We start from the raw sequence: 16,130 nt of genomic DNA, 5'->3' as shown, positions 1-16,130 counted from the left end.
GGATGTTTCCTTGTCACTTCCCTGTGGAGGTCTTCAGGGCACAATCAATTCATAGACCCTGGGGCAAAACGTACTGGAGGGGTTATACCATCTACGAACAGGGAACGTTTTGGAATTCCTGGGGGGAGCTGGAAAACTCGCTAGGGAGAGGGATCTCTGGGTTGACGTTTTTCCCCTGCTGTCACCACAAACCCCAGGAATGAATGTGTAGATGGATAAAAAGTAAAGTAGAAGTGGATGTCTAAGTCATGCTTAATTGATGATATGTAATTATTGTCTGAAGGTGAATTTTAAGCTTTTTACTTGTTAATTTACTGTACAGCTAATATTATTGTATGATAACTAGCTTGTTAGGCTATCATCTGCCAATATCAGTAATAAAGAAATAGTATCATGCTGCATTAGAAAATTCCCTGCACATTTATTTTATGCATCCAGAGCAAGAGTGTACAGCTTCATACCAGAATGGCGTTGCTTCATGTGTTTTCTATTCATCAGTTTGCTATTCTTTGCTCTTTATTGAAACTTTGATTGCATTGAACTACATGTAACTCTGATGTAAAGGCAAACAACGGTATTATAGTGTCATTCAGGGGACTCTGTTGCTGTACTACTTCTGCATCATTCCTTTTTTATGTGCTGCCTCTTCAGAGTGCCCATCCTACAACCAACCCAACAAAGAAAGCCTCGTGCTGAGAGGTTATGTATGAACAACCAAATCAGGGGGATTTCAGGGACAGTTTTCCAAAAAAAAAAAATCAGGAGTGCATGTGTGGAATCAGCTACACTCCTCCCTGACTGGATCAAGAAAGCAGGTACCTAAGGGTTTCAAAAGTGTGTAAAGACACAGCACAAGGGTTCCTCATTTGTCACCCCCAAAGAGAAAGCTTTGAGGACAGCAAGTTTTAATCAGCTCTGATGTTTTTATGCCTTTTTTTACATGTGCATATGTGGTCATGTACAGGAGCTTCCATGTGCTTGTTTTAGGGTTAAGTGACAAATCAAGTCCTTCACAGTGAGTATCAAAACAAGACTGTTTGGCCAGCCTCTGTGACGGATCACTTGCTCTGCTCCTTCTCCACACTGGCAGCATTTTCTAAGCAGTTTCCTCTTTAGCACCCACACATGCACACAGAAACCTCCTGTCGTCTTCTTTTTTTTCACATTGTGGTTCATTGGTGCCGCACCATGCTTATCGCTTTGAAAAGGAAAACAGTGTGCATCTCAAAGAGAGAAGATGAAAGCGGTTTAATGATCTATAATACATGGGCGCCATTCACTGGAACAGAACAAAAGGTTTTAGGTGATGGGGGAGAAACAGCAGACTGGAAGAAATCGAGGCAAGACTCATTTTGTGTCGCCTGTCTTTACTGGTGGCTCAGAGGGTGAGGATTGGGAGCCTGCAGTCACAGCCATTGTGTTTTTAATTCTTCCTGGACAGCTTTCCTCGCCTACAAATGAGATTACTAAAAAACACAGACCAGTCAATGCTGACAGACTGACTGACTGGAAGAGAAAAAAAATATTAATTTCAGAGATGTGTGAGGCGTGTGATATGCTATTTGTTTTTTTTCAGCTTTCACTGTCACAAAACCTGAGATAAGTGACAATGCTCTGCCACACACATATCCGCTCAGGAGATTTGGCAGATGATTTCAGTGATTTGTGTTTGATAGCACAGTGATGACACCGACGGAGGCACCGCAATGTGATGCTTCGGTGTCTTAAATAAAAGTGTTTTCTGTTATGCATACTTGACAGCATGCAGAGCGGAAAACACAAACCTTCCCCACATCCCCTTCCCTGCCCCCGCCTTTTGATCATTTGCGCTACGTTCTGCCACTCTATTTGGGCCGAAGAGATTAGTCATAGCCTGTTCCATCTGTTGTGTTTGCGACTCATTTGTTTACTCGCTGGTTCACATCAGGGCCTGCTATGGCTGCGGGGAATTCCTGCAGCACAGGACAGGGTCTGGGCTCAGAGGTCAACTTCACAAGATGATTCATCACATTTCTCACTAATAGCTGATGTTAACTGCAACGATTCTTTTCATTTATAATCACACAGGATGGCACATAAATGGAGAGTGGCACAACAGAGCCATGAAAACGGCGTACTATGTGCATATTTTTACATTACCGTGTGTTTGGTGTCAAAAACCAATCACTATTAGTGGAAAACTACATAAATCAGATGGACTTATGAGTCCTAATTCACCAGACTCACTCTGACAAGTTTGTTTGTGGTTGCTGTCTACAAGTACTAGCTTGACAGTTGGTGATGTGAAACATGCCAGCATTAGTTTTTACATTATTCAGATGAGCAGAATAGACACAGATGGAGGAATCTGCAGTCAAATTAAACCCTGCTGAAACACAAAGTTGTCCACCATGTTTTAATGTATGCCAGACAGGAAATGAGCTCTTGGTCCAGCTGTTTTCCACAGCCTAATGATATGCCCGTCCCTGCATGCATTTTTTATACCAACTTCCAGAAAGCCTGTGATAGTTCTTCCTTTTTTATTTTGTCATGAGAGATCATCCTCACATTGACAGCTTCTCAAAGCTGAACAGCCAGAAATACCACAACTAATGAGTTTATCCTTGGTCAGAGGTCACAATCTCCATGTGCAAAACAGTCAAAACCTCTTCAGCCTCAGGCAAAAGTGGCTGATTTAGACAACATCCCTCCACCATATACAGCAAAGAGGAAACAAAAGTAGTCCACAGATAGAAAAGGCTTTAACAAATGCATACATGCCTTTTGATGGAATGGTTAAATTTCCCTGCTTGGTATGCAGTGCTGTCATCCACTGCTGCTGCTAAAGTATACTTTTGCTGCCGATACATTTCTCTCTCTGTTTTATAATTATTGAGTTTATCTGCTTTTAGTGTGGTCAGTACTTTATTGAGAGTTTTCACATAGCATGCTTTCAAACTGATCAGCCGTTGCATTCACTTTGCTATCCTGGTATGGCACCAGTGACCAATAGTAGTTAGTTTACATGCCAATATGTTGTAAGGCAGGCAACTTGGATTAAAATCAAACCTGTGGCACCTTTCCCTCGTGTCATTCCCCATTCTTTCTATCCATAGTTCCCAACACAATCCACTGTCCTGCCTCCGGATAAATGACAAAAAACAAAAAAACAAAAAACAATTTAATTCAGTTTCTACTGAATTCTTCATTATTTCTTAACCTTTAAGACAGAAAAATGCATACATAATACATAATACATAATATTGGCTGACTGTAGCTGTTGCTGTTAACGCCAAATATGTGCAGCTTTCTCTTAAAGTGACCTCCAGAACCTCTCAAACAGTGCGAGCGTAAAAATATTCAAATGGTTCAACTTCCTATTCCCCAGAATCCCTCCAGCAGGCGGACAATGTTTAACCAAAACATTTTTCTTTTTCATTTCCCTTTTTTATGTTAAACTTTCCAACAATGTGTTTTCTACATCTTTTCTAGGTGCTATATTGACCTGTAACTGCATTGCATATAGCAATGTGTCTGTGTCTCTTAAAAATATTAAAAGTTGATAAACCAATATAGCCTACATTTTGGTAAATTTTCTTTAAACCTAATGCTATTCTTGTTAGCTTTAACATTGTTATACCACTACCTTCTGAATCACAGTCTCAGAATTCTTGCCAACACGTTATAAGTCTGATAAATTAGTTCTTTCAACAAGCATTTATCTCATTGGAAGTACTCCCTGCTCTGTGCTGTTGGGTACTCTCAATTAGGCTTATTAGCTCTTATGAAGGCCCACTTTAAAATTGTATTTCCTACATTCTAAAAAACAATTTTTACATCACATATTTTAAGTAAAGCTATTGTTTATGGGTTAAGCTCACTGGCTGATGGTTAGAATCTCACTTTTATCATCTGACCAATGAAAGATAGTTTGTGCATATATGTGTGTGCCAAACAAGACCTTTGTAGAACAAAGAGACTTAAATATTTCCAATTACAAAGAAACTGAATATAAGGCAAGCCAATTCATTAATTAGTGCTTAGTTTCTACCCTGCCTGTCTGCAGTTGGCTATTACTGAGCATATTCTGTTCACCTTATTGTAAAGTGCCAATTATTTTACCAGTGGAAATGTCACTGTCTCAGAGAAAGTTAACAATCCTCTCTCCTTGTTAGACATTTGAGCCAACTTCCCCTCAGATGTTGTTATAAAATATTGACAACATGTCTTGCAGCCTATTTCAGTGATGCCAATATACTTTAGTTATACTGTGCTTGTCATTCTGACCGGCTGTGTAGAAATGATGTTACGATTATGTTGCAATGTGAGGAAATACAGTCCAGTCTGTTTCTGAAGACCTCATTTTATTAATTTTTCCTCCATCTTTGCTGTATTTAAACCATGATGTTAACTAAGAAAAGCAGTAAAAATTACCTGAATACTCAGCAGGTGACCCTCCTAAAGGGTTGTTTATTGTTAAGGTATGGTAACAATGTGAACATAGGGCTGAAATGAAGTCTTCCTTTCAAGTTTTGCAAGATTACTTTTATTGGTTACTTCAAAATTATTCCTCTGTATGTTCTAAGATGTCCTGGAGTGAAAAAAACATTTAATATCAGATCTTAGGATATGATTACAGTCATTCAATTGATAGGCCCAATCTTTGCAGCCTCTATGCCTATAAAATCTCCACTGCAGATCATCTATTAGCACAAAACACTTATTACAGGTCAGGGGCAGTTTCAGTGACTTGGAGGGCCCAGGCAAAGATCAATGTGAGGCCCCCCCCTAATATCACTCACGTCAGCTTCTTTGATGACCACCATATGAATACCATTTCACAGAAGCAGCACAGTGTGCAGTGGCCACTAATAACACATTAACTCCATTCAGTGTAATATCATCTGCATTATAACTAGCATCTGTTAGGTTAAGTATTAGTGAATAGTTGGTTACATCAAGCTGGACAAACTGTATCCACCTTAGACAGAGAATTAAAAAACAAAAGTAAATCTGACGAAGATATGAGAATAAAGACTCTCTGTACTTAAATGATTATTATGCAAAAACTTGTGGCTTTTCTTCATCATCTTCTGAAGTTCATGCACTCTCCTGTTCTAGGGTTTCATGTTTTCAGATACAATATCTTAGTAAGTGTATCTGGCCCAAGGTCTCCTACAAGACTGAAATATTCATTATAAATATAAATTCAACATGACTGTTTATGGATTTACGTTGTCCGTGATATTTGGTCTGACCCTGAGATTATTTCACCTGACCTGGGAACAGTGCATAGAGTCCAGAGAGGAGACGAATGAAGAAAGGAGCAAAAGAGAGAGAGACAGAGATGAGGATGCTGTGGAGATTTATTACACTGTTACTTCTTATATAGCTGCAGACCCTCACCTTCTGAGTGAAAACTTGACTTTTAATGCACGTCTGAGCCCCTGGAGTCATTCTTCTTCATGTCCACTCTGTATGAATCCCTCTGACATTCCTGCACGCATGATGAACTGGCACAGTTTTATGGATGCATTTTAACGCATCACCAAGATCAAACATGCCAACCTCTCTTGTCATAGGACAGCCTGTGTCCAGATTAGGATTGAATGTTCAGTTATTAAGTCACTTAACCATGAAAAGAAGAATTTCTACCATTTCATGATAGCTGGAGTTATATATGCCACAGGATTTATAAACCACATCCTGTTTAAACTTAAGTGATCAAGACCATAATTTTACTTCTTGTTGACATAAAATTAAATCACATGTAAATAAAATTAGTTTATATTAGTTTGGCATTACAGATTTATTATAATGTGGGATTAAATCAGGCTGGAGATTGAACTGAGTCGCTCACCAAAGGGAGATACAATGTCCACTTTTGTGGTCGAGGGTCAATTATGCAGAGACAGTATTTGTTATCCTGAGAGCAGCTGTTTTAATCCCACTCAGGGGAAGAAGTTTGGTTTTACAGGGCAAAAACCTCTTTATTCGACATGTGTTAAGGCCCTTGTGCAAGAAACCAGTTAGAGGCGTGGACAGGACAAGACTCACTGAGAGAGCAGAGTTGATGCTGCAGTTGCGCAGCTATGGGCTCTGCTGTGCGTCTTTTTTACGATTTCCTCCCTGCTCTAAGTGTTAAACTATGAATAATTTTCTCTGACCTGGGGAGTGGCAAAACACAAGTGAGCTATAATTGCAGAAGAAAAAAACCTAGGCAAATTCTTGAGGCCCCCCTTATTGACGAGGCCCCAGGCAATTGTCTACCTTTGCCTGATGGTAAAACCACATATGTTACAGGTGTCTGCTTCACTACAGCAGAATTTCAATCCATCCATTGTGCTACAGAGAAACAATCTTCTCAGATGTCTAAACCCTGACAAACAATGTCTCAGCAGGTTTCAAATGTATGACATGTTTAAAGCATGTGCAACTGTGCTTGAAAGACCAGTGGAAGATGCACCAAAGGCACAACCAAAGATGCAATCCAAGACATCAGACCACGTGGATCTGACTTCAGAGGAGCTTGAAAAGATTAGTTATGTATTCCACCCTTCACATCTTACAAAATACAAAGCCAACATTCATTACTTAGAGTAAATTAGCCCTGGCTGACTGTGTTACATGCCTGTGTGCTTTAATGTAGGGAGAAGTCTTGAGCTCACGCTGGGTTTGACTTGCTTGGATCTTGTGTTGAATTTCTCGTTCTATAATATGTCCTCTAGATTATCTTTGCAGGCGAAACTAACTAGGAAAACTGAAGTGCTGCATGAGTGGGGATTTGTTGGCAAATGTATACCCAAAGGCACGTCTTACATCAAAAGTAGACTTAATTAAACTGATAGAATACAGCAGCAGTGACAGCTCTGTGGCGCTTTGCCTCCGTAAAACTTAACAGCCACTAAAGTTTCTTCTGAGTAATGATTAATGCTTCCAATTTCTGTGATCTGTATTGAGCACAGCATCATGGGTAATTAAATGATGGTCTACAGAGCACTGACTGCTCTCATAAAATGACAAGGCCATAATTATCATGACGCCTGGTTACCCTCTGACTCAAACACTAATTGTGTATCAATAACCAAGCGGAAGATGTCAGAGAATTAAAACCCAAAACAAGCCAAGCCATATAAATGGCTCACAGCTGCAACAACAAAGTCAATAATATTAATTTCTCCTCTTAACAGAACTTTGAGGTAGACTTTAGCATATAGTGCATATTTACTCTTTGAGCAACTTTACAGATTTAAGGCATTTGTATAAAGGCATAAAAGGTAAGATATGTAAATCTAACAAATTCAATTACTTGCTTCCAATGTATTACAAAGATAAAAAAGTGCACAGTGTAGCATCAAAATGCAGCAAGCCAACCCTGAAACGTACTTTCCCTCCCTTGCATTTTATCTTGTATATGAAAAAAACCACCTGCCAGGCTTGCAGGCAGCTGTATTTAAAAGAAGATTGACTCACTGAATAGTGGCTTCTGTACGTTCTCTTGTAACACCTCAGTGACCAGGAATATAGCTTTCTCCAGTAAATACAATAACAAAAGCGCTGCACTCTTCAAAGAAGAGGGGACTGCTGTGTGGAGCCGTTTATACTCTCTCATTGATTCATAAACAGGTTTCATTTTCACAACCAGCAATACAACCTCAAACACAGCAGCACAAATACAAACAACACAGAGAAGTCTCCTCTGGGGACTGCGAGGTGTTTCAAGAGTCAAAAACATAATATAGGAGGAGAATATTGATGTTTCCTTTACTACCATTTAAATCAAGCCTGTTATTTTTATTATTGTTGTCCCTCTCCAAGATGAATAGGGTGATAAAAAGAGACGCCCGCTCTGGTCTCGTTGACATTTTAGGGAGTCCTTTCGGAGCAGTAAAGATGCCCACATGATGGATACCAGAGCTCTGTAGACAACGGGAAGACAAAATGAGGGATGCTTATGGATGCAGAGGCGGATAAGGGAAAGAAATACAGAGAACAAGGGCAGAAAACAGAGCTAAAGGGTAGGGGTGAAGGTAGGTAATATCAGAATGAAGAAAAAAACAACAGTGGAAAGAGAAGAAAAAGAGAGCGACAGGCAGAAAAAGTCCATCAGCAAGAAAACTCCAGGACAGGGTAGAACAGGGAGAGCTACATGCAGAGAGAGCTGTACCGAAGGAGAGACAGAACAGACAGCCACAGCAGCAGCCGTCAACCAGGAAAGATGAAAAAAAAAAAAAAACATTCGACATGTTGACACCCTCTCCTCTTTGTCTCTGCTTCTCTGTTTTCAGTAGAGCGGCCTGTGGAGAAACTCCCCAGAGGCAAGTCTGAGTTTCAGCTCCTGCCACAGCAGCCTCTTCTCCTTTTGGGCACCCTTCGTGAAGCCTTGGTTCTCCTGGGCTCTCCGAGACAGGCAGGGCATCACCTCATTCACCCGGCCCAAAGGGGACGTTTTATAGACAAGGAAGCCTGACCTGAGGTTGAGAAGGGAGAAAACAAGAAAGATCCAGTATGAGGACCACTGCCACCTCTTTACTGACAAGTCGTGACACATATTTATGATATTTTTCGATATTAAAAAAATGTTTTCAATGAAAAATGGGGCAGTTTGATCTTGAGATAAAACAAGGATGTGAGAAAATGGATTCACAACCCACTTTTGGTCCTGACCCACTAGGTGAGAGCCAAGGCTTCATAGCAAGATAGGGAACAACATTATAGTTTTAAAGATGCTGAAGTAATGGTAGATAATTGTACTTGCTCAGAAAATATCCCACTTTTATTTTCTCTGTGATGGTGCATATAGCAAAAATTACTGTAAATTTGACAAAATTTATTCAAAAGGTTAATTGACATCTGTGCTGCTATGACACATTGTGATTAACAATAAAACAAAAAACATGATGTATAGCAGGTCAATTTCAATCAGTAAATGAGCAGCTCAAACAGAGCATGCAATCTGTAATTTCAATTTGACCAAAAAGGCCCAGTCGAAGTATGATTTTATGATGAGAGCATGTTTTTTTATTGCATTTTTGTTGCATTCTCTTACATGTTTGTGGGGAGTATGTTGTGAATTCTCTGCTTTACCATGTAAATCCAGGATTTTACCAAAAAAGATGTGACCCCTTGCCTTCGAGGTCAACTCTCATTGTGAATAAACCAAAGAATCCAACTCCAGCTTTACAATGTATTGACTTAGTGCAGTAATAATCCACCTGTGGCTCCTGAATTGCATTTCATTCTTTATGACTAGATGTGGCTCTTTAAAGACTTCAAAAGATTTTCCAGGTACTTAAGACGGACTGAAAAATGTAAAAGGCCTCAAATCACAGGACTAGAGACATTTAAATACACCAGCCTTACTTCAAGAATATAGGTCTCAAGTTTTCGTGAGCACCTGTAGTTTGAGGGATACTAGAAGTGCTCCTGAACTCTTAGATAATGCTCCCTCAGGCTGCCAGGATATAACTGCCAACCTTCATTTTCTCATCAGTATTGGCTTAGTGTGTATGGCTGCATAGGAATATTTATGTGCTAATAATTTTCTGTAGCAATGTAAACAGGAGATTTGGGGCAATATTGTGTTTTTGGAAATAAAAACTAGAATATTTTGTGCTGCCAGACAGTCGTTGTATTGTTGCTGTTAGACAATGAAGTCACAGGAGGAATGCTAAGCACTGATGGTATAAGTTTGTCTGCTTCACCGACCTCAGGGAAATAAGAAGATTTTCAAATTTTATGAAACTTGTTTCCATTGTCTCTCTGCTGTGTCCAGCTGCTGTAATGACCAGTGTCTTAAAACCCTTTTCACCCTTTAACACAGGCCTCTGTAGTCTAAATGAAATGTCTGTGCAATGCTTTGGTCAAAACTGAATATGGATCAGGCACTAGAGGAGGTTTTTGACCCTGTACAAACCAGCTTTAAACTTCAATGCAAATGAGCTCCTTGTCAATCCCTGCCCCCTCTTTTCAGATGTTTGCTGACACCAGTTCAGCCGTGTACTTCCATGGCAGTAGTTGGAGATCTACAGGTGGAGGTACCAGTTGAGGAGCAGGTACTATTTAATGACTTATTTTGATGTCAGTGGGCACAGATTCTGAATGAACCATTTAATCTTAGATTTTCAGACAAAGGAAGAATGAGAACTAAGAAATGGAGGGATTATTTCACATTGTGTGGGTCAATAGATACTCCAGAGACACAAATAGGCATAAAAATACTAAAAACTGGGTTAGCTTTGCCCTTTTGATGTTTTTTTTCTTTTGAAGTGGTCGAACACAAATGTTTTAATAACTAAAAGAGCACCTTGTTAACCCCTTAGAATTGCATGAGAAATGAGCCAAAAACTCCTACCCAGGTATACCCAGATAAAACAGAATAGTGTGTTTGAACCATTTGGAGTACAAGCACAAACAAAGTGTCTTTAGAAAGGTAACACTAAAGTTTTTTTTTCCCAACTTGCCAGACTCACTGTAGCTGTAGCTGGCATTGAGTAATGCAACGCCATTTTTTCCTGTCTGGAAATGTGATGAGAAACAGAGACCTGTAGATGACTGTAGCTGGGAGGTATTAGCTGGTAAACTCAACTGGATCAAAGCATGAAGCCTTAGCTGGTTCAGGTTTAAGATTTTAACAAAAGAACAAAAAACATGTATTTTACATTGTATTTATGAGAAAAAGTCAAGGTGTTCAAACTGGAGACTCCAAAAAGGATTGAAGTTAGCAGACTTTTTTCTATACAGCATTGCTAATGATTGCCCATACATTATACATTACTGCAGCAAACACAGTGGACTATTGAGAACAACAATGGAATATTTGAAATTATACAAAACTGGTCCATGGATCTTTGTGGATATAATCCTGCTTTTGATCTAAATATTTGAATGGATTTTGATTGTTTGGACTGTTCATGTTGGAAAATTATGATCAGGAGAGCTTCTAATGTTGAGCTATTATTGTTGTTTTTGTTGTCTGACAAATGCAGTAATTGTGACTGCTGACTCTTGCTGAACCTTCTGGTGGTATAACACAACATATTAACATTTACAATGACTGAATAGTAGCAAAAAAAATCTGCCAGTCCACTGGTGGGCCCTCAGAGTTTTAGGAGATTAAAGGTCAAATCAAGATTGTGGTGCCCTTACAGTGTTTCTTTATTCTTGTCCATATATAACTAAAGGTTTGTCATGAACAGATAGGTCTTATGATTGAATAGTTTCTTCTAGTTGTCACAGCCCTATAGAAAAACATAATTTGGGGCTTTTTTAGAGAAACTCTGCAGAAAACTTCACACTTTGACCTGCTATAATCCTACACAAAAAAAAACTTGAGTGCTGAATTCTCAGTGTAAAACATTTCAGAGTTGATTTTAACACCCATAGGTTAATTTTTGCTCCATTCTGAGTTAAACAGCCTTCAGTGTTGGGAGTAACTTCACAATGCAAATGCATTCAGTGTTAGTCCAACTCTGTACAGTCAATTAATGTAAACTTTGCCCACTGCCATTTCAAATCTGGGGGGCAGAGTTTTTCGATTATGCCCTTGGGTCGAGTGTTTAGAGTGTTTTAGATGTTTTATGATTAATTTATGTGTTCAGACAGTGCCTTTTGTACAGTGATCCCTGCTGTGATTCCTTTTCCTTTGTTTCTGTTGGATTATTGTTGTTTTTGATGTTACACTTCTGCACCATGAATGAAATTATCCACGGGATTACTGACTTCCTGCCTGTTGCAGGTGGTGGTCTTCGGAAAAAGTGGTGTGTTGTAGACACACTCATCAAAGGGTGTTTCCTGCTCTTCACCTGTCTCTTTGCTCCATCTTTGCCAGGAAACACCTGTCTTTGCCACAAGGGTGGAAAATAAAACAGTAATATCTGTTCATTTTGAATGGCACATTGCAATGTATTAATAACTACAATTGCTAAAACTTCAGATTTACGCAGGAACAGAAAGAAATAAGACATTGAATTAAAATCTTTCTTCTAGAAATATTACAGATTTTTTCAATAATTTATTTCATAAATATTTACACCTAATAGTGTAAATATGAGGATAACACCTCAGTAGTTGAAAAGTACTCTCTGAGGGAGTTGATTTCTAAAACTACAAAGAAGTGTTGAGCTACGTAACACTGGTTAGTATTAAGAAGAATCAGTTTTAACTCTTAAGAGAGTCAGTAATGACACTTAAGTAGTGTTAAGGTACCAACTCTCCAAAAAGAGCCAAATCAACACTTGTGATGTGGACCCATATGGGCACTGTAAAACTGTCAGTATTAACTCTAACAGTGTCAATTAACACAGAGATTTTGTTGTGTACCAAACTTAACAGATTAGCAGCATTCGTTTAGGATGAGATGTTGCCCATGAGTCAGGCTCACATACTGTGGTTACGTTTTATATTAGGGCTCACTATTCAAATTCATTACTATAAAAGTCCTTTCAACCAACCAATAGTTGCTTTACATTTAAAAAAAATGTATCAATTATTGAAGAAGTGCAGAAAGAATAAAAATCCTAACTTCTGTTGACTTTATTTCATGAAACAACTTCTTTATATCTTGGAAATTCAAACACACAGCACTGCCTGCTCTACCCCTCTGGGAAACATCAAAGAATCACGTGAGCCTGTTTACATCAATACTGGTCAAGGCTGTTTCAGCTTTGGCTTCACATTGACAGACAACTGCCTGCCGCTGCCGTCTCTGTCTCTGACTGACAAACAAAGTGTTGAGAGCCAGCAGCTACGCTTTGTTAAGACAGCTTGTCAATACGGAGGTGTCGCAGTCCATATGTCACGTTACCGGCTGCAGACTGACTTCTGCATCTACTCTTCATCCAGTGCAAGTGCTCCGTGTGGTGAATTTGTGTAACTCTGAGGTTTTGAGAGGCTCAGCTGAGTGTTATAGGACTAAGGGCGGTGAATACAGATCCTGCAGAGGCTGAACTTAAACTGTCAATTCATCCTTATGTAGGGCAGGAACACGAGGTGCCTAGTCATCACTGGTTGTGTGAGAGAGTGTGTTTATGTGTTTTCTCACCCAATGGGAAGCTGATCTGATCACACATGCCCAGCAGCTGAGCGAAGAACACCTTGTTCTCTGTGGGTAAGAGACCTACCTCATTCATTCTGAATGAGGCAGAGGGAGAGGGAGAGGGTGAGACTTACAAAAAATAACTGTTTCCTCACAGATGTAAAAACACAAACCAAGGGTAAGTGTGTTTTCAACCGCTTGTTGGGGTAGAAGTGAAGGTGTACTTCCTTCAGGTGTGTTTCACTGCATCCTCATTATGTGAAGCCACCATTGTGTTGGCTTCTCTGCTGAGTGCAATCTAATCAAGCACACAGTTCAGACACAGACGCAAATGCACAAGAGAGAGAGGCTATTACATGTGCTTTTCTTCTTAAACAATTTCAAGTTTCATTAGTAAATGAAAATGAAAATTATTATTTTTTATGAAGGATTCATTATGAAATATTATTTTTATTGTATTCATATTCTGGCTCACACTGTTTCATAACTCAGCTAAACAAATCATCCATGTTTGCACGTATTTTGTAAGTTGTATATTGTGGCATAGGCCTATTTTTACACTAAAAAACACAGTTATCTACAAGAAGTTTGAACATATCCATTCATGGTATCTTTTGCTTTCTGCTTTTCTTCCAGCATAAATATATTTTGATTCCAACCCCAGGCTTTAACACATCAGCCAAAAATGTGTCTGCAATATGTTGATGTTTACTTCAAACTCTAATGGTAGACTTGAGGGTGGGCTTTGTGCTAAGCATACTGATGTCCACAGAGGGGTTTCTTGACTTGCTTTTATCTAGAAATGTTAGAAAATTGTTACAAACAGCTGCCCTGGAGCTGGATGTTATTCTGCAACATAAATCAACAAGGTAAAAGCAACCGATGCTGAACCCAGAAACTCCAGCTGAGGCCCCGCTTCTTTAGACATTACTCTTAATCCCTTGTTTTGCCTTGAAAAGTGGCCAAACCACTTAAAAAAGTCAGAATGGCAACAGTAAAAGAGGGATGATTTCCTGTGTGGTTACTATGGTGATAGTGGGTAGTGTGTGATTAGAAGAAACACCCTGTGGCTCTTAGCTGTGGAACAATCTGTTGGCAGAGTCACAATCAGAGTGAATAGGACCTTCATTGCCAAATTATAGCCCTATTTTGCTCCTGATCCATGTAGGCCACATACACTTGGCAACTCACCCTCAAGTGTAGTGGCATTGTCAAAGGCCTACTGAAGGGCTATTCAGTTACAAATTCAGTTGGGCCAAATTTTAAAATCAAGAAATGTAGACATGACATGTTTGGCACCCAGTAAATTTCGAACCAATATGGATCAATTTAATGAAAAATACGCACTTCTTATTCATAGCGTACCTTTTAAATTTGGCAATATGACAAAAGCAACAAAAGCACATGAAAAAGTGTATAAAAATACAACAATAGAGCTGTATTTGAACATAACCTGAGGTAGTACAAATGGGTTTTTTTCACTTGAATAAATACAAAATAAGAATGGAAAAATAAAACGAAATTCTGTAAATAATCATTTTGGTCACATCTTACCCAGGCATGTCTTAAAGTTCATAAAAACTAAATTTGCACAGTTGTAGCTACAGTTAAATCATTGTACTTAAACACTCTCATTTCCTTTAACATTTCACTCAGCTATCACTATGCTAGCGTTAATTTTTGGCTTTGTTTTGGTAAAAATATCACAAGGATGACTCAGCTAGAATTTATGCATCATAAATGCATAAATATATTTTTGGTGACAGTGTGCCAAGCTAAAATACTTTCAACAGATTAATAATAATAATAATACCATTTGAAAAAGGGAGATAATCATTCACTTTGAGGTTCAATGGCTGGCCATTATGAATTAAACTTTACAGAAAATCAAAATGAAGTAGCGATACTTTGCGTCTCCCTCTTCATGTCTAAGCCTTATCCACCACTTCTCACCATCGCTTCATGCTTTGTGTGCAGACACAAAATTCACACTTTTGTCTCACATCTCTGGTTCCCTGGCTGACTGTAGATTCTGACCTTGAGGTAACACTGGTAGGTGTGAAGATGACGGGCTTTTCTCTGTTCTACATCCCCTGCATCACTAATGTCAGTCTGCTGAGAGGTGGCTGGATGTCGGTCTGCTCTGCATCCTCCACCAAGCAAACTCCTCTACCCAGAGAAGCTGCAATAAAAAGACATCTAACTTATCTAGTTGGTACTGTATAAAACATGGAGGAAACTTACCTTCACCAAGTAAATTCAATGACTGTATTTATCTGCCAGGATAATTTGAATAATACCTTTCATTTGTTACTCTAAATCTCTTAAAGTGACTAGCATCACTGCAGTGGCCTTGGCCATTTTTGAATTAAATATTTAGTATAATACAGCTTTTACACCATAGCTAGTCACACAATTGTAGTGCTTAAAAATGTATTTTGATGTAGCCTAAGTCAGTGTGATAAGCATAAAAAAGAGAAATCAGAGAATGCTTCACAGAAAAAAATTCCCACCAAGAAAAGCACAGCTTGTCATAAATATTCTCCACACTGCTTGTTTAACCAACAAATATAAAAAATATGCCACATTTGGTTAAATCGTACCTTCCCCCTAATAGATAAGCAGCAAATGCAACTGTGTATAATATTAAATGGTGACTGTTAATGAATGTTTATCTTGACTAAGCCATCCATGTGCTGTAATATCCTCTCCAAGTGCTCCTCGTAATTTGACGTTAATGTCTTGAACAGAGGCTCAAGCTCACCTGACTGAGTTGAGAACCATATGGCTAATGAACCAAAAATCACACATAATTACACCTGCCTTTCACTTTGCTACTCAACAGCTGTCTGTAGTCTAAGGTTTAAACATGTCATGTGAGCTCCTTGACAATGAGAAATTACTTTTCTAATGAATTACATCAAATTTTACCAAATTTGTTTGTTCAGTTACTGTCAGGAGCTAAACGTGTTCATCATTAATGTGCTATAAACACATGAAAGGGAAACAAAAGCCTAAATGCATTGATATACAGTATCTACAAACAACAAAAGCTCATTTCAATTAAATCCTTACAATTAAAAACATATTCAACCCCCTGGCTGCCTTATACCCT

General features: G+C 38.8%; 1 protein-coding gene across 1 annotated transcript; it reads right to left on the bottom strand.

The window, feature by feature from the left end:
* Positions 1-8,263: 8,263 nt before the first annotated feature.
* prodhb (proline dehydrogenase (oxidase) 1b) lies at positions 8,264-14,224 on the bottom strand. The gene is given in 6 exon segments (XM_041787413.1): positions 8,264-8,450; positions 9,684-9,687; positions 13,022-13,110; positions 13,240-13,338; positions 14,093-14,152; positions 14,154-14,224. Coding segments are annotated over 6 exon segments (510 nt in total).
* Between the last annotated feature and the right edge of the window lie 1,906 nt (positions 14,225-16,130).

The sequence above is a fragment of the Cheilinus undulatus genome, linkage group 5, assembly GCF_018320785.1.
Source record: "Cheilinus undulatus linkage group 5, ASM1832078v1, whole genome shotgun sequence".
Classification (NCBI taxonomy): Eukaryota; Metazoa; Chordata; class Actinopteri; order Labriformes; family Labridae; genus Cheilinus; species Cheilinus undulatus.
The sequence above is the reverse complement of the archived record's forward strand: the minus strand, read 5'-3'. Positions and strand labels throughout refer to the sequence as shown.